The sequence below is a fragment of the Eulemur rufifrons genome, chromosome 20 (assembly GCF_041146395.1).
Source record: "Eulemur rufifrons isolate Redbay chromosome 20, OSU_ERuf_1, whole genome shotgun sequence".
In the NCBI taxonomy this organism is placed as follows: domain Eukaryota; kingdom Metazoa; phylum Chordata; class Mammalia; order Primates; family Lemuridae; genus Eulemur; species Eulemur rufifrons.
This window is the reverse complement of record NC_091002.1, coordinates 4431990-4455243: the sequence shown is the minus strand read 5'-3', so window position 1 is coordinate 4455243 and position 23254 is coordinate 4431990. Positions and strand designations below refer to the sequence as shown.

The window sequence follows — 23254 nt, the reverse complement described above, 5'->3', positions numbered from 1 at the left end:
ACAAAGCACATTTAAAGTAGCTTTTTAAGAAATATAATATCTGTTAATCTAGTTTTGCAAAATCTGTACAACTAGATTGACATAAAATTGCTTATGTTTGTTTGGAAGTTATTAGATTTACAATTATCCTAATTCCACATGTAATTTCAACTGTAATCAGCAAACTGATAACCACATTTAAGACAAACCCTGAATTAAAATATTTCCCCTAGAACACAACTTTGCCTTTACTTTATAAATGAGCGTAATATTAATCTAAACCAAATGTGGGGGTGTCACATTTTTTGAGAAAGGAATGTCGATAATAGTATTGAAAAATTATTCATTAAAAATATGCATGTGATGAACTTACGGCTACAAGAATCTTTTCTGCCTCATTAAAATCTTTATAGATGTCAGTTAGCAATAAAGTTTATTTTTAATTTTTAAGTTTTCTGGCCAAACATTCCTTTAAAACTTGAGAGATGACATTTAACAAGGAAACAATGTTCAAAATATGGTAGCTTGCCAGTGTGATAAATATTCTAAGATTAAATTAAGTTTTTTGCTTTTATGTAAATTGGCAGCCAGTTGGTGACTGTTTTCAAGGTTATTAGGAGAAGTACTGTGCATTGTATATGTCTGAGGTAGAAAGGGCAATAATATTTTGGAAAGAGGAATGTAAAAGAAAAAATAGTAATGTAGACTCTCCAGGAAAAGTGGTTTATTTAGGAACTTTAGCAACGGTAAACAATTGAAGCATATTTTCCTGAGAGCCTGATTTTAAATGAGATATATAGATTATAGCATACAGGAAAAATATCGCACAGTTTTCTCCTGAAACTCTTTTCGAGTCACGCACAGTTGGTGACCGACCATCAGAAAGCTGCGGAGAGGATGGTGGAGATAACGGCGGTGGCTCCTGTGGCCGAGGGCAGGGACAGACCCCTGACAGGAAGCTCTCCTCCCCGTCATCCTCTCCTCCGAATTCCCGGGAGATTATTTTAAAACATATTTCCTATGATTTTCTTATGTTTCTGGTTTAACGAGTGGCACATGGCCTCTTACCTCATTCCCACTTCCATATCCGGCTGAAAGTCGGGTTGTGGAAAGAGCACCAAGCCGAGGGCGGGAGGCCCAACTTTTAGTCCCGGCCCCACCCCTCCCTGGGCCTGGGAGAACGGTTTTACTCACGGGGCCCAGGTCCCTGTCTGCAAGGTGAGGGCTGACTAGCCGCTGGGTAAGGCCTCTTCCACCTAGGACATTCTGAGCGTCTGTGACGTCCAGTTCTACGCTCCCTGAGTCCTGCCAAGGGAAACTGCAAGAAGCTTCCGGAGGTGTCTCTCCCCTGAGAAGAAGCAGGAGTGCACCCATTAGGGCCTCTGTCCCGACCCCGTCTTTTCCGCTGTGTCCTGCCATCTGTGCGTCCGGGCGAGTGCTGGGCACAGGGCTAGAAACTGACACTGCAGACCAAGTGTGAGACCGTCCCTGCTGCGAGGAGAAAGACACGTGGACAAACATGGGGTGCTGAGTGGCAGGTGCACGCTCAGGCCAGCGGGCACACGGGAAGGAGTGGTCCACGAGGCTGGGCTCTGTTTGTTCAACTGTTTACTGCCTCTCCCTGGCAGAAAGTGTACGTGCTTACCCAAAAAACCCTCAAACGAGACGTTTAAGTTAGAAAACCTTAAATATTTGATTTTTAAAAAAAATCAAAATTTGTCATTGCAGAACTCCTCAGTGTTTTGTTTTGCTGTGCCTTTCCTTCGTGTGTATTTTCTCTTCTTATGCTGTTTCTTTGCCTACACATATGATATTTTTATGTATTTTAAGTATAGAATAATTACATTAATTTTTTGTAAGCAAAGGAAGAAGAGTTACTTTATAAGTTACAAAGAGTCAGCGTGTTTAAGGGAGAGAGGCCAGCACGGCATCCCCTGCCCGGCAGAGGTTTTTACCAAACTGAAAGTTCCAACCCTGTAATCACATGGTTGGCTCCTCTGGCAACTCTGGGTTTTCCAGAAGTCACCTGACTTGTAACCTTCTGTGTGGCTGAACGGGGCTCGTTATGAATCAATAAAAGATGATCTTTAACGTTTAAGCCCTTGTCATTTAGGAGATTCCAAGGGTGTTAGGAGCTCTGGCCAGGAACTCAGGACAAAGACCAAAATAGGCATTTCTTATTATATCACAATATCACACCTTCTAAAGGATTTCTCTGGCTGATGTCAGCAGCTCTGCCCAAAATCGAGGGGAGTTCAGAGAAGAGGCCAAGGTGAGTGGTACTGAGGTGGCCACGATGCTAAGTGAACCTAAGAACTCCATAGCTACTTGTTGAATGAATGTTCTGAAGAGCTTGTAGGACAGAGATCCATGAACTTTTTCCAAAAAAAGACAAATAGTAAATATTTCAGCTTTGCCAGCCATATGGTCCTCTTGAGAGTTAGCAAATTCATAAAAGAAGCATATGTTCCAGTAAAACTTTATTACAAAAACAGGCTGTGAGCAGAGCTGGCCACTGTTAGAGACTGATGATAACCCAAATCATTGGTTTGTATTGAGTCCTCGTTATTGGCAGGCATCGCTTTACGCACCTAGCAAACACCATCACCAGTGCCTGCTGCAGCGCCGCGGGGTGCCTGCCGCCCTCGGTTTATAGTGAGGGTCTGTTCAGCCTCTCCAGCGTGACTTCCCATTTCTGCCCAGGTGCTAACGCCTCTCTGCTCCCATAGCCTCTGACACAGCCTTGGGTGTAAAGTCAGAGCTAATTTAAGACTCGTTGATTGACTGGAGGAAACAATAGTCAGGGTGTGGATTTTAACGTATGTCCTTTCTTTCAGCTTCATGAACAGGCGAGTTATATCTACCAACCCATATCTAGGGGCCACCGCCAACGGCTACGCCCACCCCAGCGGGACGGCACTGCATTACGACGATGTCCCGTGCATCAACGGCTCGGTGAGTGTGGCGTTTCTCTAGAGGAAATGGTTGGTTTTGGTAGAAGGCAAGACTATCTGAAAAATTCTATACTTTAGTACCCTGGTTTCAGTCTGAATGAGATAGAGCTCTTTTTTTTCTTAATGCTTTGAAGCAAGAGGAGAACTCCATCTCCTCTCTCACCTCCTGGTTTCTGACATGCTATTCATCTTCAGACCATCGCTGGCTTGAAGATGCTGTTCATCTTGATCTGCGTTTGAACAAATGCGTAATTTGACACCAGTAGACAGTTTGTCATTTAATGTCAATGCCATTAATTAAACATTTCAGCACACTGTAAAATATTGACTAAAGGATGGCATATTAGAGTAACTAATACTTGGATAACTTGGATAAATCAAAATATAACACAGTATAAGTTATCGATGAATAGTTAATTTCCTGATATGATAAACGTGCTGAGAAGTCACCATCAGGAAGGAATAGTTGCTGTAGAGTAATGACCATGTTTCAAGCTCAAGACAACTTCCTTCGTGGGCAATTTGGAGTAACTGGGGCTCCTGACTGCCAGCTTGGCACTTTATATTTCTATATGTAAATATTGGAGATGGTTAGTGGCAGCTGTTTGTATTAAGCTAGTCTCCAGGGTCTGTCTGGCCCCAGGAGTTTTTAATTTGTTGTTGGTATTTTGTGTCTCACGTATAATTAGCAGACCTCATCAATAAATGTTTATTCTGCGATGTGTCCACATTATTCATCTAACAACCACCTGCTGAGCAGCCTCTGTGCACCCGAGCTGTGCCCAGCTCTGGGCCTTCAGAGATGAGGCCTGCACAGGTTAGCAGACAGGTGAGAGAGGCGTGGCCTTTGTCTCCCAGTATTGGGTGGGTGTAAAATTGGCACCTATGTTAAGATATTTTTCAAAGGTAGGCACAGAGTGTGTTTATTGTTGTTTTTTCAGCTTTTGAAGATATTTTAGACTGTTTTTCTTTGCTCCAGTATTTTGATGGATGTCCTCAGTTAGCTCCCAGCATCACAAAACCACACCTGCCCATGGCGGGAGCCAGGACGGAAGTGAGAGCTCAAGGACCCCAGAGATCAGGGGTATAAACAAACTGGAAGGGAGGTTTTGGGTCTGGGCTGGAGGTGGCCGGCCGCGCATTCAGAGCTAGGAGGGATGCAGTGCGTCTGGGGCTGGGGTACTGTCCCCTGGGCCTCCTCCTGGCACACGCTCCCTCCCGCCCCTTTGGACCTGCCCTGGATTCCTATGGGGGTGCCCACCTGTCCATGCCCCCCACTTGGTTCTGAAAAAGGACCTCCTCCTCCTCCTCACTGGCTTCCTCCCTCCTTACCTTTCTCTCCCTTGCCTTATTTTCTGATGTCTCCTAGGGGCCAGGCTCCATGCTAGGAATTGGAAACAACACGGATAAGATGTTGTCTTTGTCCCTCCAGGGTCCCCCAGTCCAGTGGGAGTGAGACGGGAGATAAGAGGAGAGCTGCCCGGGGTTCTGGGCAGGGCAGGGCCGGTCGTGGATCCCATGTTGGGACATGCATCAGGGTGTAGCTGGACAAAGCAGCTTTTAAACCCCACCCTAGATGCAGAGTCTGTCTAGTCAAACCCCCCCGTTGGGTTTTAGGTCCAGTCAGTCTCCTCCTTGTCCCCCGCCCCAGGTCCCCAGCATTTGAGGAGCTACTGTGCTCACCATAGCCACAGCCCTCCACCCCTGCGGAGAGGCCATGCAGGCTCTGCCTGCTTAGGGGCGGCACCTGCGGAGCAGGGCTCTCCATGGAGCCTCTGCCCGTGATTCTGGTCACCACCCCTTTCAGGGTGGGGCCCAGGTCTTCTGGCCTCCATGTGCTCTGTGTCAGGACCAGTGTCTCTCAGCGGAATGGTCTTGTCTGTGGTTTTAGGCTCCAGTTACCAGACTCATCTTCTTGAAAATTATCTGGTCCTCTGAGCCGTTGATCTTAGCCTTCACCTTTTTTGGAAAGATAGTGCATAAACCTATCCCTATGCCTTCCTACCCAACGACTCTTTCTCATACCTTCTCTTTAGCGGTGTTTCCCTGCACGCATCCCTAATTGTGAACACGCAGGGATGAGCCGCATGGTGTAGAGAACCCACGGAATTGCACATGTCACCTGGTCCCACCCTGCTCATTTAGCTCAGACTTTATTACATGGGCTCCAGCCACCCCCAGGAATGAGTTTGCTTTAGGCCATTCACAGCTTAATCTGCTTCAGAAATAAAACTCTGCCATTCTCAAAGGGCTCTGCGTCTGGGAATTGTTTCTGTGTGTGCATTGCTGGGCTGGCAATAGGGGCTTTTAAGACATGATGCCCTGTGTGCGTATTTGTGGCTTTTTTGCTTATTAAGGGCTTTCTCTGTACAGGCCCTTCCCTAAAGTATTTTTCTACATGCTGGGCTCTGTTTCCAGGTAATTTCTTTTTTGGAGGGACTTGTTTCTGGGTTTTATGAAGGTCATACTTTACGACCCAACATCTGTCATTTTAGCAGCATTTCGACTTAAGTAATTTTTACCCATTCATTGTTTCCTTGATGCTTAATCCAAGATGAAAGTATGCGTACCCACACTTTTAATCTAGAAGCTTCTATGAGGTCTCTGTTGATGTTTTCTAAGTCTTCCATGTGACTTAATCCTTGGTATTTTAGGAAAATGATAGTCTAGTCTAGACCATTTTAATCACTCTGGACAAATATATGCTAGGTTGTCATTATGAACGTCTCACATCCAAGTTTGTCTGCATGCACCATTATTTTTAGAGTGTGGCTTGGTCCCCAGCATCACTAAAATAGACACAGTGAAGTGATTGCAAAGGAATAAAAACACTCCTACTGTGGAATTTAAAATCTTTTCTATTTTTAAAACAAAAGGCTGTAATTATAGTCTGGCAGAAAGGAACTCTGCCAGAAGACTATAAAACCAGGGTAAATGATATAAGAATTAATATTGCCTTTTTTGTGTTGCAAGGCAATTTATAAAGACCTTTAAAACTTGAAGGGATCTGGCTGTGTTTATCAGTGTTGGTTTGAATTTACACTTTAATGTCCATGTTCTAAAATTCCTCTGTCGCATGAAATGGCATGTAGCTATTTTAGTTTTTTATTAAAGGTTTTCCTCTAAAATAATGCCATTATAGCAATTAGATTGGGAAGCATCCTGTTTTCTGTGCTGACTTGATGTCTTACTTCAGCAGACCGTGTTTGGTGGTGGCACTTTCTCCATGCGTACAAAGCATGGTTGGAGGGGCGCCTGAGGACAGTTTCCCTGGGACCTAGCACTGGCTCCTGCGTGGTAGACTGGGGAGGTCTGGGAGGGTCATTGTCTCCGGGAGAGCCCAGGCCTGGAGACAGCATCGCGCGCGGTGACGAGCACAGCCCCTCAGTCCAGCTCTGCCGCTTACCAGCTGTGCGACCTGTCTCTGCCTCAGTGTCCTGCCCCTCATCAGAGGCCTGTGAGGTTACTGAGTCGATGCTGGTAGGCGCTTCAAGCCATGCCCAGAGCGCAGGAGGTGCCATGCAGTGAGGGGGAGCGTGTCGCCGGGTCTCTCGTGTCTCCCCGCAGAGCCAGAGCCTGCCCTGCCTCACCTCACTTCCACGTCCTGGGCGGGGGGACTTCCAAACGCTGGTTCTCTAAAGAAGGAAATGTCAAATCAGTATTTTTTTTTTCTGCTTTAAAAAACATAACAAAACAAAAACTTTATAATCAAATGGCCCTGGGAACGATTTAAGGAAAAAAAAGAAACCTTTCCTTAAGACCCCAAAAGTGAAATTCTTTTGAGTCAGTCAGTCCATGTGCTTGTGTGCATATGTGTGTGGGGGGTGCATGTGTTTCACTGACAACAACTGGGGGTCCGTGTACGTAGGGCTTTTGGGGGTGCTGATGCTACACTAAATGCTGTGCTAGACGATGTCTCATTATGCTACACTCTGCCGTTGCTGTGTCCGAGTCACTAACGACAAAGCTGTGTGTGTTGCAGTGGGAACCGGAAGATGGCTTTCCTGCTTCCTGTAGCAGAGGCGTGGGAGAAGAGGTGCTTTATGATAACGCAGGCCTGTACGATAACTTGCCGTCTCCGAAAATCTTTGCCCGCTACTCTCCTGCTGACAGGAAGGCTTCTAGGCTGTCTGCTGACAAGCTGTGCTCTAACCATTACAAACACCCCGCCTCTGCTCCGTCTGTTACTAATACCTCTTCTGTGGGGAGGGCGTCTCTCGGGCCCAGCTCCCAGGTACAGCATCTCCTTCTGACATGGCCTAGAATCATCTCTGAGTCGTGCTCCTCCGACAGAGTTTTGCAAAATGTGCTAAATAGGACTCAACAAGACCAAAGCATAATTTTCTTTCCTCAACTAGAATATAACTTGCAATTTGACCAGCCAGGAACTGACAAAATATTCCTAACTAGTTCATGGTTTATCTAAGCACTGTTTCTTTGCCTACATCTGGCTCTCTTTCTATTCTTGGAATATCCCCAGTGAATTATGTCAACTAAAGGCAAAGATTTTTAAAGAACCAGGGCAGTAAAACTTTTCAGAAGATTCTTGAACTGCAAGTTTCTTTTATGTGTTTCCATTACACGTAATGAGGAAGGGTTGACTCCATGAAGTAGTTGCCTTTTGATCTTTAAACATGAAATAGGATTATTCAGAGTGCTAAAGTGTTTTTCCATGGTGAGTATAAAGGTATACTTCCTAAAACTTAGTAGATGATAATAAGGATTTCTGATGAGCATTGAATGATAATAAACCTTGATGTTGAGCTGTTATCCATCCCACACCCTGTGTTTATGGCAAAGAGTAACATTTCAGAGTAAATACTAATTTTGTATTATCATGGTTTTTTTTTTTTTTTTTTTTTTTTTTTTTTAAGAGATGGGGCCTTGCTGTGTTCCCAGGCTGGACTCCGTCTCCTGGGCCCAAGTGGTCCTCCTGCCTCAGCCTGCTAAGTAGCTGGGACTATAGACACATATGTACCACGATTCCCAGTTTATCGTGCATATTTAACCTAAGAATGTCTTGTGTTTTACCTAAAGATCTAAGCACCATATATAGGAATACTAACATAAAGCAAAAGGGCACGTTTTAACTTTTTTCTTTTCTTTTTCTCCATTCTTTGGGTAATCTTAATAAAATAATTAACCAGGTAAGATCCTAGAATTCCAGGTCGTAGTGACTTAGAGCAGCACCTCCCAATAGATTGGCTTCATCAAAAATCAAATGTGAATTTTTTGTTTGGTTTTGATTTTTAACAGCAGTTGCTGAGATCACATCCCTGGAGATGATGATTTCGTGTGTCTGAGGGGCCCGGACACATGTGTAGTCAGGTGTGGGGCACTGGCCTCTATCTGGTAGGATACATGTTCATTTACTAAGTGAACATGTTATGTATCTGTCTTTTTGTTGGTATTAGAGTTACCTTAGGTAAGAAGCTGCAGTGAAATTTGCCACTTTGTGCATCCGGGCTGTACCCGCTTATTGGGAATCATTTGACACATAGTTCTGTGTGGAGTTTTTATGTTATTGTTATTGTTCTTTGTTTTGCTTTTGTTTACATAGGAAGCAAGTTTTGTAAGTTGAATCATATTACCGTTAGGTTTCCTATCCTCATTTGGTCATTTGAATGGGAACCTATTATTTAATGGCGAGACCTTGCACTTACTGAACCCTCACAAGGTGCCATATGCTGTACATGTGTATGGTGTGTCATTTAATCTTTTCAGGGGCCCTGTGGGGAGGTATCCGTATCTTTTTATTTTTAAGTGAACACGCGGAGGCTCAGAAAGTTTAAATGACTTGCTCAGCATCTCCAAATGACGGAGCCAGAATCTGAAGCTGGATCCATCTGCCTCCCCAAAACCAAGGCCCACCGCAGAAGGAAGTGTAGCGTCATGGGAAAAGCATGGGCTTGGAGACCTAGAGTCAGTTAACTTTGGCATCAAGCTGAATTTATTACACAACTAAGGCACACATAATATCAAGTAAGCAAAATACAGCATTGTTGGCTTCCAGCAATCAAAGAAGTAGGGGTACTCTTTATTTTTTTTTAAACCCATGGTTAGTGGAAATTTAGTTTCCAAGTTATTCACACTCTGTCTGTATTATGCTTCTCTTCCTTCCTCAGAGCCCGTCACTGAGTCAGAGATAGTTATCTGCCCCATCAGGACGGCACTCAGAATAAAAGCCCTTGAAGCAGCAGAAATCTAACTGCAGGGTCATGCTACTCCCCTAAAAGCATCCCGCTAAAATAAAAGCTATTTATCCTTAGCAAACTTTTAGTAATCTCCGCTGAAGGCTCCTGGATAGTCAGCTGCCCACGCCAGTTCCATGGCGAGCATTTATGATCTCCCAAGAGAAGGATATGACTTCTGCAGCACTGCAACTAAAGATATCCTAGAGAGCCTCATTTATTTTTGAACCTCAATGCTAGAACCTTCTTAGCCATTCCAGGAAAACCACAGCAGCCCAAAGTTTGGAGACTACCTTGGCTTTCTTTTACCTTCATTTTTTTTTTTTTCCATCTGTGCTAGGTTCTAGTTAAAGAGTCAGAGACTGAAAGAAATTATTAAAGAAAACAAAAAACAAGGTTTTTTGTTTTGTTCTGTTTTTAATTTTCTTATATGTTTATTTCAACAGTTGAAGGGTAAAAAGCCCCCACTGGCATCTAACGGGGTCACAGGGAAAGGGAAGACTCCAAGTGGTCAGCCAAAGAAAGCGGACTCAGCAGCCGGCGTGAAACGGACAGCCTCGAGTGAGTCTCTCATTTGGTTTCCTGCTTTCTGGTTTGAAGTGCAGTTTGCGGAACTGGCGTTGCCTGGGCCTGCTCACTAGGGAGTGCCGGTCCGGGGTCAGGGGAGAGCTGGAATCGTGCACACTGTCATTCTTACTCTCTGGCTGGGTTGAAGAAGACAATGATTGTAACCCAAATTTGTGACTCTTTCATGTAGAAGGAAAAAAGCAGGTTTGTTAGCTGTGGAATTGATTTAGCATGTTTAAAATACTGTGAGTGCAGCTCCAGGTGGGCCCAGACTCTGGGTCAGAAGACCCCGGTCTGTGTCCCTGATGTGCTATTGACAAGTCATGCAAATGCTCTAAACTCAGCCTCTTTCTCTGTCAGACATGGACAAATGGCTCCCGTGGAAGCTGTGAGTGAAACGATTGAGGTCATGCGTGCACCTCAAAGCGTAGAGTAATGCAGGATGTATAAGGAATATTAATCTTGCAGTGCCTCATGGTCTACAGAAAGCCACTGTTTCTCTCTCCCCATTTATTTCTCATAGCCACTTTATAAAGGTAGATACTGACATCTGCCCCACTGTACAAATGAGAAAAGAATCTCCATGTGGGGGAGGGGCTCCCTGTGGGCTTACAGCTGGCAAATCTAGCCAGAAGTAGATTGGGCAGAGACGCAGTGGGACAGGAGAGACGCAGCCTGCTTGACCACCGGGGACCTTCCTCCCCTAGCTCCCGAGAGATGCGTCTGGGGTGGTACTGTTATCTCTGTGTGTTTGCATTTGCTTTAGCCCTCATCCTCTTGGGTGTCTGATCATCTGTCCAGCAGGGAGCCAGCCAGGCAGCATTTATTCACTGGAGGCACTCCACTGGTTACCAGGGACATAAAGATAAGATAGAGCAGTTGCCAGCAAGTGGCTTCAGTGGAGCAGAGTCACACATGCATGTGAGCCAGGACAAGGGCTACAGCGTGGAGCGCTACAAGGCTCAGGAGCTCTTGATTTCCTCGGTCACGTGGGAAGGTTCCCCAGAGGAGGAAGGCGGGAGTTAGATGCGAGTGTTGAGCTCGGTGTGATTGCATGCCATTGTCACTTGGGCTTTGTGCCCGAACTTTTTGAATCTGCATTAATGATAGTTTAATCCAGTTGATAGACCAGTCTCTGTCTAGTGAAGATGAGGCTAGCCAGCTCCAACTGTGGCAGGTGTAAGGAGAGAGAGGCTGACGTCCCTGTGTGCTGTGGTCGGAGGTACACAGGGGACTCGGAGGCTGGCTTTGTCTGCAGCTATTTATTTGCCTGGACAAGCCCTGAAACTGCCGAGCAGTACTGTGCTGCTTCTGCCCCGAGGACGCCTGTGCGTGCTCTACTAAGCTAATCTGTTGATACATCGCTGTGCTACCCAAACATGCATGTCAAGTAGATGGGTCGGGAGCCAGTTGGGCCAAATCCCCCTGTCCTAATTTACTTGATGTGCTGACTTATTTTGACCTTATCTCACTGTGAATCTTATTTCCGTAGTGTATTTGGGTGTATGCGTAGTCACTTCTTCCAGTGTTGTTCATTTGGGAGGGAAGTGTTCATTCGGGCTGGGGGAGAGCAGTGACTCGCGCCTGCAAAGCTGTGTTGAGCAGGATCTGAATCGCGTGACGTGTTGGCTGCCACAGCGTTTCCCTTTCAGCACTTGCGCTTATTTCCTACGAGATTTATTCCTTTATTTTATGAGACCTTCCGTGGGGAATTTTTATTAACTTTGGTGACATCTAATGGTGACAAAAGAGAAAAGTAATTGCATTCTGTGTTTTTGCTGAATCCAGCCAGTTGCATTATAGATTGTATGGGATTTATTGCATAGGGACCAAAATCTGTGGAAATTTATAGGTTATTGTATGTGGGTTTGTTGGAGAAACACCTTAGTTTAGAAATAAATGGGTAGAGTTTGGTTTGGACTTGGCCCTGTTTGCAAAATATGTCATTACCTTAGCCACAAGTAGCAATGCCTTAGCCACAAGTAGCAATGCCTTAGCCACAGGTAGCAGTGCCTTGGCCACAGGTAGCAGTGCCTTGGCCACACGTAGCAGTGCCTTGGCCACAGGTAGCAGTGCCTTAGCCACAGGTAGCAGTGCCTTGGCCACAGGTAGCAGTGCCTTGGCCACAGGTAGCAGTGCCTTGGCCACAGGTAGCAATGCCTTAGCCACAGGTAGCAGTGCCTTAGCCACAGGTAGCAGTGCCTTGGTCACAGGTAGCAATGCCTTGGCCACACGTAGCAGTGCCTTGGCCACAAGTAGCAGTGCCTTGGCCACAGGTAGCAGTGCCTTGGTCACAGGTAGCAGTGCCTTGGCCACAGGTAGCAGTGCCTTAGCCACAGGTAGCAGTGCCTTGGTCACAGGTAGCAGTGCCTTGGCCACACGTAGCAGTGCCTTGGCCACAAGTAGCAGTGCCTTAGCCACAGGTAGCAGTGCCTTGGTCACAGGTAGCAATGCCTTGGCCACAGGTAGCAGTGCCTTAGCCACAGGTAGCAGTGCCTTGGCCACACGTAGCAGTGCCTTGGCCACAAGTAGCAGTGCCTTGGCCACAGGTAGCAGTGCCTTGGCCACATGTAGCAGTGCCTTGGCCACAAGTAGCAGTGCCTTAGCCACAGGTAGCAGTGCCTTAGCCACAGGTAGCAGTGCCTTGGCCACAGGTAGCAGTGCCTTGGCCACACGTAGCAGTGCCTTGGCCACAAGTAGCAGTGCCTTAGCCACAGGTAGCAGTGCCTTAGCCACAGGTAGCAATGCCTTAGCCACAGGTAGCAGTGCCTTGGCCACAGGTAGCAGTGCCTTGGCCACAGGTAGCAGTGCCTTGGCCACAGGTAGCAGTGCCTTGGCCACAGGTAGCAGTGCCTTGGCCACAGGTAGCAGTGCCTTGGCCACACGTAGCAGTGCCTTGGCCACACGTAGCAGTGCCTTGGCCACAGGTAGCAGTGCCTTGGCCACAGGTAGCAGTGCCTTGGCCACAGGTAGCAGTGCCTTGGCCACAGGTAGCAGTGCCTTGGCCACAGGTAGCAGTGCCTTGGCCACAGGTAGCAGTGCCTTGGTCACAGGTAGCAGTGCCTTGGCCACAAGTAGCAATGCCTTAGCCACAGGTAGCAGTGCCTTGGCCACACAGGTAGCAGTGCCTTGGCCACACGTAGCAATGCCTTGGCCACGGGTAGCAATGCTTTGCTTCAAATTGTTGATTGGTCGTCCTCAGGGTGCCAATCCTTTTAGTAGCATTCTGTGGGTTTCTCTTTGGTCAGGGAAAAATTGATTGGAGAGTGATAACTTTATGTATGCCTTCATAAATGTAATATTTCATTGAAATCATGATGGTTTGCATTGCAAGAATTGGCAAATCCAGCCTTTAGGACAGGCGCTGGAAGCGGCTCCCCCCGCCCCCGTCTGCGTGGACCGGCTCTGGGATGTCCGTCATCACTGATCATGATGAGAGGTGTCAGTGAGTGGCCACTACGTCCAGGCATCAGGTCATTTTGTTAGGTTTCTTTTAAGCTACATAGATCTAATTTTTTAAAAAAATCACAAAGTAGTCCTTATTATTTCTGCTTTATGGAGGGTGAAGCTGAGGTTTTAGGGAGATTGCTTGCTTGCCCAGAGCCATTTAGCAGGGAAGGGGTGGTGTGCGGACTTCTGTCCACCTCTCTGCGTCGTGTTTTCATCCTCAGCCGTTGTGTCGCCCCCCATGGCTTCTACCTCAAAGCAGTTTCTGGTTTGGTGAGGGAGTCAGACAGGTGGGGTGAGAAGTGAGGAAGGTGTGCATGAAGTGTAGAAGGCTTTGAGCTGTCGTCAGGTGTGCGTGATGGTTACAAGCAATTGGGAGACAGTTGAAGCTTCGAAACTGGTGATCCTTGATCAGAGATTTGTTAGAATCTTTGTTTCTTTAATGTATTTTGCCAAAGTGTTTTTTTTTCTAAATTACTATTAAGAGGCCAGCATAGTAAGAGGAAGAGAGCACAGGATCAGGATTGTAATGCTGCATTAGCTGGTGGTGTGATGTTGCCAAGTCTCTAAATTTTCCTGAAAACTAGTTTCCTCTTCATTCATTCATTCATTTTATTAAGCAAGCCTTTATGTGGTGCTCATTTTTGTGTTTGTTCTAAGTGTTTTATAAATAACAATTAATTTACTCCTCATAATAACCCTAGCAATTGACTGCTCTTATCTCCATTTCACAGATGAGGAAACTGAGGAATAAAGAGATTAATACCTTGTTCAAGGTCACAAAGCCACAAGTGGCAAGAAGTCATGCATAGACAGTCAGGCTCCAGATCCTGTTCTGCATTGCCTCTTCACTTAGTCATTATTCGTTTGTTCACTCAACAAGTGTCCACTGGGTGCTCGCTGCCTGCCAGGTGCCGATCTCATGCTGGGATGTAGCATCAAGTCAGAGCAAAACAGTCAGATGACATATTACTAGTCATAAGGAACAGATGTTTCAGTGCTATGGAAGGATTTTGAAAAATATAGAGAACTACACAAATCCAAGAAATTATTTTGATAGTACTAGAGTCCTATCTTTTCAAATTATAGAATGTTCACTTGCAACCTTGTTGAAGATTAATTATAAGTTGTGTGTCTCAAAGGGAAGGGAATTAAAGGAATTTCCTAACATTCTATTTTCTTTTTTATAAAAATTTGATTCAAAGAATACCAGAGCATTTGAATTAGTCACTTTTCTGCTTAGTTCAAACCATCCTGTTTTTTCTTGTCGAATTAGCAAAATAACTGGCATTGAGTTTATTTTACTGAGTTGGCTGATTAAACAGACTTTATGAATTACCCCATCATCTGCTTGATTAAACTTTCTTTCGCAGATGCTGACCAGTACAAGTATGGCAAGAACCGGGTAGAAGCAGATGCCAAGAGGCTACAGACCAAAGAGGAAGAGCTGCTGAAGAGGAGAGAAGGCCTGCGGAATAGACTGGCCCAGCTCCGGAAAGAGAGAAGAGACCTGAGAGCTGCCATCGAAGTGAACGCTGGTATGGAAGAGTTGGTTCCGACTGGCCCAGGGCGACATTTGTGTGGGAGATTATACATTTCATCCTGCTTTGCCCAAAGGCTCTGTGACTCACCAAGGCTATCATTTTATTTAGTAAGAGTATGTTATTCCGTGGAGTGCTTCTTGGGTTTGGAAGCACTGCAGGTAAGCCCAGGGCAGGTGCCACCATGTTTGAATTACATAGCAGGTGGGTGGAGGCCAGGGCTGGCCTGCAAGCTGCCCGCTGAGGCAGGAGGGATGTTGGGGGGACTTTATCCAGCTTCAGGTGCTGACAGCAGAGAGTGTCTAGAGGATGACCCCTGTGTCCGTAGGTCTCAGTAGATTCTGGTCACTGTATAATGAGTCAGTTGGATTTCTCTGCAGGAGGGCAGCCCGCAGAGATGAGTAATGTTCAGAAGTTCAGGCAAGGTGGGAGGTCTCTGCGTGGGGAGAAGCAGCCTTCTCTGCCCGTGAGAAGGGACAGGTGAGAGTCCTAGAATTTGTCAGAGAAGAGGCTAGGTTAGAGGAGTCCAAACCTCAAGAGAGGGACTAAGAGTAAAGGCACAGTCATTGGGAAACTGAGTCAGGAGCTGGAACAGTAGCACTGGGTCAAGCTTGTGATTCTTGCTAGCAGGAATGAGGTATTTAGTCCCTGACACGGGATGGAACTGGTTAAATCTATATCACTTTGGATCCTGACTGGTTCTTATGCCGGGGCAGACCTGAGTCTTTACATTTAGGTTTTGCTAGCCTAGGAGGGGAGAGACGGTGGAACGCAGGTGCTGCAGGGGACCGGGAGGTTGAAAAGTGCCTTAACCATGCAGGGAGGACTGAGATGCACGCACAGTGAGCAGTTTATTGCAGCTCGAGCCTTTCTTGACTGCAAACCTAAGTGATTACAACGGAAGGAAGTGCTTGTGGAGCTTAGCGGTTGGGAGGTCAGGTGTGTGCCGAGTGGATCAGGCCGACCCTGCAGGAGGAGGCAGGATGTGGCAGTAGTGTGTGGCTGTCCTGGAGGGGTTGACGTCCAAGAATGGGACAGGGCGTTGAGCTTAATGAGCCAGAAGTAGGATTTCCTGCTTCTGTTATTCCAAGCTTACAGGATGATGAAGATGCAAAGGTTGGGGGAGCTTTGCCCTTGAAACAGACAAACTCGAGTGCCAGCCAACTCTAGCCCGGGCCCCAGCACAAGTCTGTTCCCCTCTTGGACTGGTTTTCTCATCTGCCAGTGGGTACATTACCTGCCGTAACAGATCTCAAATAAAATAAATAAAGCAAATGTGTCTTAAAGAAGTGTATGCCGTATCCTGTAGAGAAGCAGGTGGTACTGCTGTTTGCTGCCCCAGGGGTAAATAAGATGACTCGAAAACCTCACTGGAAGCGTAAGAAAAGAACAGTAGCAAGACTCGCTAGGCCAGTGGCACCTTTGGGAGCTGCACAGTTTGAGGTCTATATTTTTAAGTGAGTGCACTGCGGCCCAGACCCAGGAGTTCCTGGGATTTGTAAGAATCAGGGTCTCCTGTTTCCTGCTCCTGTCCTCCAGCGGCAGCAAAGAAAGGTGAGTGGGGAAGGACTCTGGTCCTTTAAGGATCAGCGGGGTGCAAGTTTTACCCTGAAACATTTCACTGAAACCCTTGGGGGGGACCAGGCGTCCTCTCCTCCGCTGTTGGGAAAGTCTGTGCCTGACCCTGGAGCAGCATGTTCTTTGGGGCCTTAGGCAGGAAGACCCAGGTGGTGCTGGAGGACAAGTTGAAGAGGCTGGAGGAGGAGTGTCGGCAGAAGGAGTCGGAGCGCGTCAACCTGGAGCTGGAGCTGACGGAGGTCAAAGAGAGCCTGAAGAAGGCGCTGGCAGGCGGGGTCACCCTGGGGTTGGCCATCGAGCCCAAGTCGGGGACGTCGAGTCCACAGGTAAGCGTCCTGCCGCTCACCTCAGAGGCCGCAGGGCCTGGACGACAGAGAAGGTGTTGGGTGGAGCTCTAGCGTAGCCGCTCAGTGTCCCTCAGCACTAACTGTACAGGCGTGTTCACGCGTGTGCGTCACACACTGTCATCGTCCAGGTTCCATGTTCTCAACGTTACGTTGTCTTATCTCCTTCACTGAAATCCTTAAAAGACGAGGGCAACGCTGAGTCTATTTCTTACCCTTCACACAATCTGATTGTAGCAGGTCCGGTTCTTGTATCTCTTTGGAACCAGGCCTAATTTGATGCAAATTTATTAGATAGGAAATGTAATTCAATGTAGCGCATTCAATACAATCTCCAGCATAAGAATCAAGCCAGGTGCTGGGGAAACTGAAGTGAATGAACACAGTCGTGTCCTCTCAGGATCCAGGAGGACACAGGGAGATCATTTTCCCAGCGTGAATCATCACCTTAAGTGGTTTCCTCTTCCCTCACATTCAGCTGACCACCACTGAGAACCTGTTGTCTTTCCACCTGACTGTCCCGTTGCGTCTCCTGTCTGCGAGTCAGATGTTACTCCTCCCATTGTACAAGTGGGGAACTTGAGGCCCAGACACGTAAACTCACCTACAAGAGCAGAAGCTGGTGAGGGGTAGCCCGACTTCAGTTCCTGTTTCAGCTGAAACACGGCAGGGCACCCCTGGCCCCGTGCATCTGCGTCCTGCGTGCTCTTGTTCCGGGCCCTTCTTTCCGGGCCACTGGGCCAAACGCTGAACTTGAATGACTCCACATGAGCTCTGGGGGGATTTAGGGATTTATCGCACCCCCGAAATCCAGCCCTCATCACTTCATTCCCTCCTCCTCCCCACAGGACAGGCTGCCTCCTGCTTGGCAGAGCTGGTTCAGGTGGCCGGGTCGCTGCCCTGTCACCAGCTGTGCTCTACTTCTCCCAGCCACAGCTGGGTGCAGCATCCAGGAGAGCAGGCTCTGGGGTCACACGGGCCGGGGTTTAAAGTTACTAGCTGCGCTGGGCTCCCGTTTCTGCATCTGTAAAGTGGAGATAAAGATACTGCCTGCTGCACGGGATAATGTGTGCAAAAGCTCGCGGCACAGGGCCCAGCTGGAGTGTGTGTGTGTGTGTGTGTGTGTGTGTGTTCATGTATTCCTTAACACATACATGTTCATTCATGCACTCCATTCGTTCAACAATTATATATTATATATAACTACGTATTACTATATGTATATTAATAATTACATAGAATTTATTCAATAATTATAGATGATTATAGATTATGTATAACATGTATACATAAACGTGTGCGTGTGCGTGTGTGTATGTGTGCACGTGCTGTGTTCTGTGCCGCGATGTGCGAATGCCGGTTGTGGAGGGCTCGGCGAGGGGAGACGCCTGTCGAATGCACTTACGTCAGGTGTTGGCAGGGCCCTGCAGAGCCAGAAAGCAGGGCCAGGAGGGCTGGACGCAGTGGGAATTAGAATCCGAGGTCTGGGGGTGACTCGGAGTCCTGGGCTTGTCGGCGTCTGACAGAAAGGGGACAAGGGCGTGCTGAGGTCAGCTGCAGTCGGAGAGTGGCAGTAGCTGGGAGCATCGCCAGCAGGGGGTGGGGTGGGCTTCCCTTGTGACCCGTGCCTGTGATGATCGGAGGCAGGAGGGCACGAGGCTTCCCCGAGCTGCTTGTCCCACATGGGGGTGATGGCGGGGAAAAGCCAAATACGGGGGCCTTGGCAGCCGAGGGTACGTTTTGCTCTGTTTTAAGCCTTCCAGAAAGCCTCTTCTTTTGGCACATGTATGATTCTTAGACGTGTGATTCTTTAAACCACGGCGTGGTCAGGAGCACTGCCCGTCTTTGTCCTCGGGCTTCCCTGGCTGTGGCCAGGTTCCTGTCGCGGCCTAGGTGCCCCTGTGCTGGCTTCCAGACACCTGTGAGCGTCCTCCTCCTGTATCTTCGACTCTTTTCTCTCTCTTAGCTTCCTTCAGAGCATTTAGGATCCCCTAGTTCGTTCCATCACAGCTCCCGCCCCAGTCCCTGCTCCCCCCGCCAGCGGCTGCCGGCCGCCCTGTGTTTCTTGCCTTCCTGCCACACTGGGCCTCCGCAAGCTCTCGTCCCACTCGCGTCTCCACCGGCTGTAGTCTGACCTCTCGCCGCACCTGCTTTCGTCAAGGTGACCTCCAGTCTTCAAGCCCAGCGGGCACTGTGGTCCTCCCTGCTCTCCCATCCCCGTCCCTTTGGGCCCAGCTGCCACCTTCATCATCCGCAGTGACCCCGTATTCTCCAGGGTCCCTGTGGCCCCTCTGCCGGCCCCTGGCCCCACAGGGCTGTCTTTACCCGTGTGGTCCAAGCCCGTCCTTGGAGGCTGCCCCAGGTCCCCCGTCCCCGCCCCAGTGCTTTGGGGCTTTCGCTCTGATGAGGGTCTCTCGATGGACTCTGGTTGCCATCATCTGTCCCAGCACCCGTGGAGCATTCTGCATCAGTGCCACCCAGGCCATGCCCTTGGAAGAGTGACCTGTTAGGTAGACCCTCCAGGTGCGGGTCACATGCTGCTTTCTTGGTCTCCCCCAGAGATGATGTCCAGAGTTGTCATTCTTCTGCCTGTTCACCAGCCACTGCGCCCCCCGCCCTTCCAGGCAGTGCCGCCCCTGACAGACATTCCCAAGGACAGCGGGAATGCAGGCAGAAGTTGTCCGTTTGGGGATCTGTGGCCAGTAAACCCCCACAGGGACCCCAAGTTACCTACTTTAATGGTAATTGAACCATGGTTCTCCTAAAACAATGTCCTGCATACCCCGAGTGGTAATTTTTACGTTACACATCTTGGCAGTAACAATAGAAAGAGTTTATTTCTTGGAGACTCATTCGAGGAGGTGCAGAAGACTGCGGACATTTTCTCCAAAAAGCAGTTTGTAATCCCATATGGAAGAGCCAAATATGGGGGCCTTGGCAACCAAGGGCACGTTTTGTTCTATTTTAAGCCTTCCAGAAAGCTGCTTCCTTTGGCACTTGTATGATTCTTAGTTGTATGATTCTTTAAAACACGCAAACTGCTGTGAAGAGTCAGAAACGCTCAGTGTAATCAGCGCCTGTGCTGCTCCAGTGAGCCGCGCGCAGGGTGCTGGGCCCCATCTCCAGTGGCTTCGCTGCCAGGGTGTCTCAGGGCAGGCGACCCTCAGAACAGCCCTGACACCGTGGAGCACCGCCAGCGGCACAAAGCAGAGGCCACACGATCCGAGTGGAAGAGCCCAGCTTTGCATGCAAAAGGCACGGACACGAATCCCACCCTCACTTCCTGGCCACGGCCAGCAAGCCAGAGCCCTCTCCCAGCCTCAGCCTTCCTGCCCCTAAAGTGGGTCTTAAGGTGCTCTAAGAATTAGGCACTGACTACTACAGTTGTCCTTGTTGTTATTTTTACTCATTTCCGAAACACATTTCTTCTTTAAAATCAACCATTTTCCTGCTGGAAAATTCTGGTGGCCTGGAAACCATTCCTCACGCAGGGCTTTCCCTCTCTGTCCACAGTCCCCGGTGTTTCGGCATCGGACTCTGGAGAACTCGCCCATCTCCAGCTGTGACACGAGTGACGCAGAGGGCCCCGTGCCGGTGAACAGCGCAGCGGTCCTGAAGCGGAGCCAGCCGGCCGCGGGCAGCTCCCCCTGCCGTGGGCACGTGCTGCGCAAGGCCAAGGTGGGTGTGGCGTCCACACGGTGCTGTCCCGGGCGGTGCAGCATCCCACGTCACTTCAGGCCTGCAGGCTTTGGGGGAGGTGAGGGGAGCCCAGTTTGTCCTCCTGCTCCGCTCACATTCGGCTCCAGGTCCTGGGATGAGCACTGCGGGAGTTCCCAGGGCACATCACACCCTCCTTTAGGGAAGAAAAGACAGAAACAGACCGGAACCTTACCTTGGAGCAGTTTGCCGTTCCGAGTCGGGAAAACGGCGGCTCTGGGTCTCATCCCGGAATCGGCAGGACGCCGGACCCCCGTGGACTTGCTTCCCGGTGTGGTGTGGAGATTGGGCTGGGTGACCACAGAGGTCCTTTCCAGCACTTAGACGTAGAGTTCTTCAAAACAAAAAAAGAAAGAAAAAAGGTCCAGGAACAAACGCTGCTCTGTTCCTCTCCCCAGCACCCCACCACATCCCGAATCTGGGACCGGGGGTGTCAGAGGAAACCTCCGCACCCCATGCCTGTATCTCCTGTCTTCTCATGGGATTAGCCGGTATCGATTTTTGTTGCTGAACTTAAAGATCTCAGAAATTTTTTATACACAATTTCTAGTTTATCAAAGCAAACAGGCCCTGACTGCAGCGGCTGCGAGTGTCCTCTGCGTAGGGAGCACGCTGGGTGCAGTGACGCCAGCAGTGGACCTCGTGCCCTCTGGTTAACGTGGAGGCTGGGGGCCGCCCGAGCCATCTCCGTGGCTGCTCTAGTTGCTGGCGTTACTTTTCTTTGGCAGCTTCTGGAAGCCCTTCCAGGCTGGCTGGGAATATACGGTTCCCAGAGGGTGGCTGGCGTGAGACCAGAACGTGGGTGTGGCCACCTGCTGCGTGCTTGGGGTGTTCACGAGGGGCCTGAGAGCCGTGTTTTTCCGCAGCGCCCTAGAGCAGCCGGCCTCCAGGGCAGACGCACTTTGCCGGAGGCTGCGTGTCAGTCAGTCTGCGGAAAGCATCGTGTCTTGGTCCCGCCGCTTTCTTAGCGTCCCCCACTGCTCTTGGTCTGTGACCGTCAGGCTCCTTTGCAGAGGAGTAGGTGTTGCCTGGGGGGTATTAGACTCAGCTGCCCAAGAAAGTCCCACTTACGACTTGCAGATGAGAAGTGCAGTAAAAACGTTTCATTTATTTGGTTTCTTTACCATCAAAGAAATTGGACTTAAAATCATGTGACTCCAGCCCTTGAAAGGGTTGCATTAGCAGTGTGTGCTGTCACCCTGCTGAGGCTCTGGCGACCTCCTTCCCTGCTGCTCATTCCTGATAAACGAAAAGCGTGAGATCCCGGCCAGCCGGCAGGCCGACCCGCCACTCAAGGAGGGAAATATCAATAGCTGTCCGTGCTCACAGGCCCGGAATACACCACGGAAGCAGCACTCGTGGATCCGGCCAGGAATCCCGTGCACAGCCTCACTGAAAACCTGGTATTGAGCAGGGTTTCCCGGAACTTGTGAGAACAGTGGCAAGGGACCCACGGCTGGAGGTGGGGGTGGTGCTGTGGCCTTTGACCCTGAGCACATTAGTGCACTTGGGGTATATCACAGACATGGTCTCATCTGCCGCCCAGCCTTCTCCTGAGGACCAGGGAGTCTGACTTACTCCAATAATACTGTGGGAAGTATTATCCCAGGTGCAATATTCCTAAAATCACTTCCAACTCTTGATGAAGATGCTCTGAGCCTGGGAGGGAGCTCTTTGGTAAGTCAGATGGCTTCTCATCACATGTCACAGGGTTTCCTAGCTCAGAAGGGCGTTCCAAACAGCCCACAGGGCCTGGAGCCAAGCTGTTTCCCTCCCTCTGTCTGGAAAAGACACCAGGTGTGGGGACGGCCGTCCTGCTTCAGAGGTGCCCAGGGGGATAGGTGCTGGGCTGCCCTCTAGTGACATGCACACCTGGGGGCTCCGCTTCCCGCCCTGCTCAGGTTCGAGAGTGTCCACGAGTTCTCGTCCTGTCACTCCCAGGTCTGTGGCTGGTGTGAACTGTGCTCTGAAATGTCATCCAGTTTGCCGAGCTTGTTTGCTAAACGTACGTGGCACCATCTGTAGATAACATGTAAGTCTGTCTTTTCTCTGAAACCTCCACTGCCTGGCAGTAAATCAGTGCCTGTCAGTGCTGACCTCGTAGCTTTGTCCTCTGAACACCTTCTCTGTTTACAGCGGCCCATACAGTTGTCTCGGGGAGGCTGTGGCAGGCTGGGAAGGTGGAGGTGGGTCCTCCCTTGGCGGAAGTGCCTGAGAGCGCCTCACGCACGTTTTTGTTATCCTCAAGCGTAGCTCATTTTGGGTCTTGGCTTCTGCTGAATTTACCTATGCCACACATTTAACCTTCAATTAAACATGAGCTTTTGATTCTAGAAAAGGTGAGAAATTTTTAGTTGTATGCAGCACGCAGAGATGTGCAGTGTGCCTATGACCCAGTTAGTAAGGCCCTGGAAACACGGTGGGAGTCAGACGTCGCGATGAGACCAGGGTGCGGCATTGTGCGGGATCACAGTGCACAGAGGAGGACGCCCCATTGGGAGGCCAGGCCTGAGGTGTGCCAGCCCTGGGCTGGGGACCTCGCACACAGCTTCTCCTTGTCCTCCCGTCAGTGCTTTGGAAGCTTTGAAGTCCTTGGTGGGACTCACATTGTTCTGAGGCCCCGAGAGATGAAGTGACCTCTCCAAGGCCCCACAGCGGCCGAGTCACAGAGGCCTGGCTCTAACACCTGTGCCCTCCGCTCCTCCTGAGCCACTGACTAGAGGGAAGGACAGGCTTTGTCCTCCGTGGTGTCTGCCGCCACTCTGAGCTGGGTCTGCTCTCCAGCACCCCCTTCTGGAACTAAATCTTGTGGCAAAACCGCACTTCAGATGCACGTAGCCCCGGTGACTCAGGCTCCGGCACCTTCTGTGCCACCGCCCTGGGTGCTGCGGGCCCGTGATGAGCAGACAGGGGCAGGGAGGGGGAGGAGCCCTGCC

The 23254-nt window shown here is 49.2% G+C and overlaps 1 protein-coding gene across 2 annotated transcripts in view; it reads left to right on the top strand.

Annotated features, from left to right (window-relative positions):
- The window catches only part of AFAP1 (actin filament associated protein 1), a 97443-nt gene that overhangs the window by 73233 nt on the left and 956 nt on the right, over positions 1 to 23254 (top strand). The window contains exons 11-16 of one of the 2 annotated variants that reach the window (XM_069495850.1): positions 2817 to 2934; positions 6916 to 7167; positions 9571 to 9685; positions 14512 to 14676; positions 16393 to 16583; positions 20115 to 20279. In XM_069495850.1, the coding sequence (XP_069351951.1) occupies positions 2817 to 2934; positions 6916 to 7167; positions 9571 to 9685; positions 14512 to 14676; positions 16393 to 16583; positions 20115 to 20279 (1006 nt within the window). The remainder of the gene's footprint in view (positions 1 to 2816; positions 2935 to 6915; positions 7168 to 9570; positions 9686 to 14511; positions 14677 to 16392; positions 16584 to 20114; positions 20280 to 23254) is intronic. The other variant, XM_069495851.1, reaches the window with a different exon arrangement.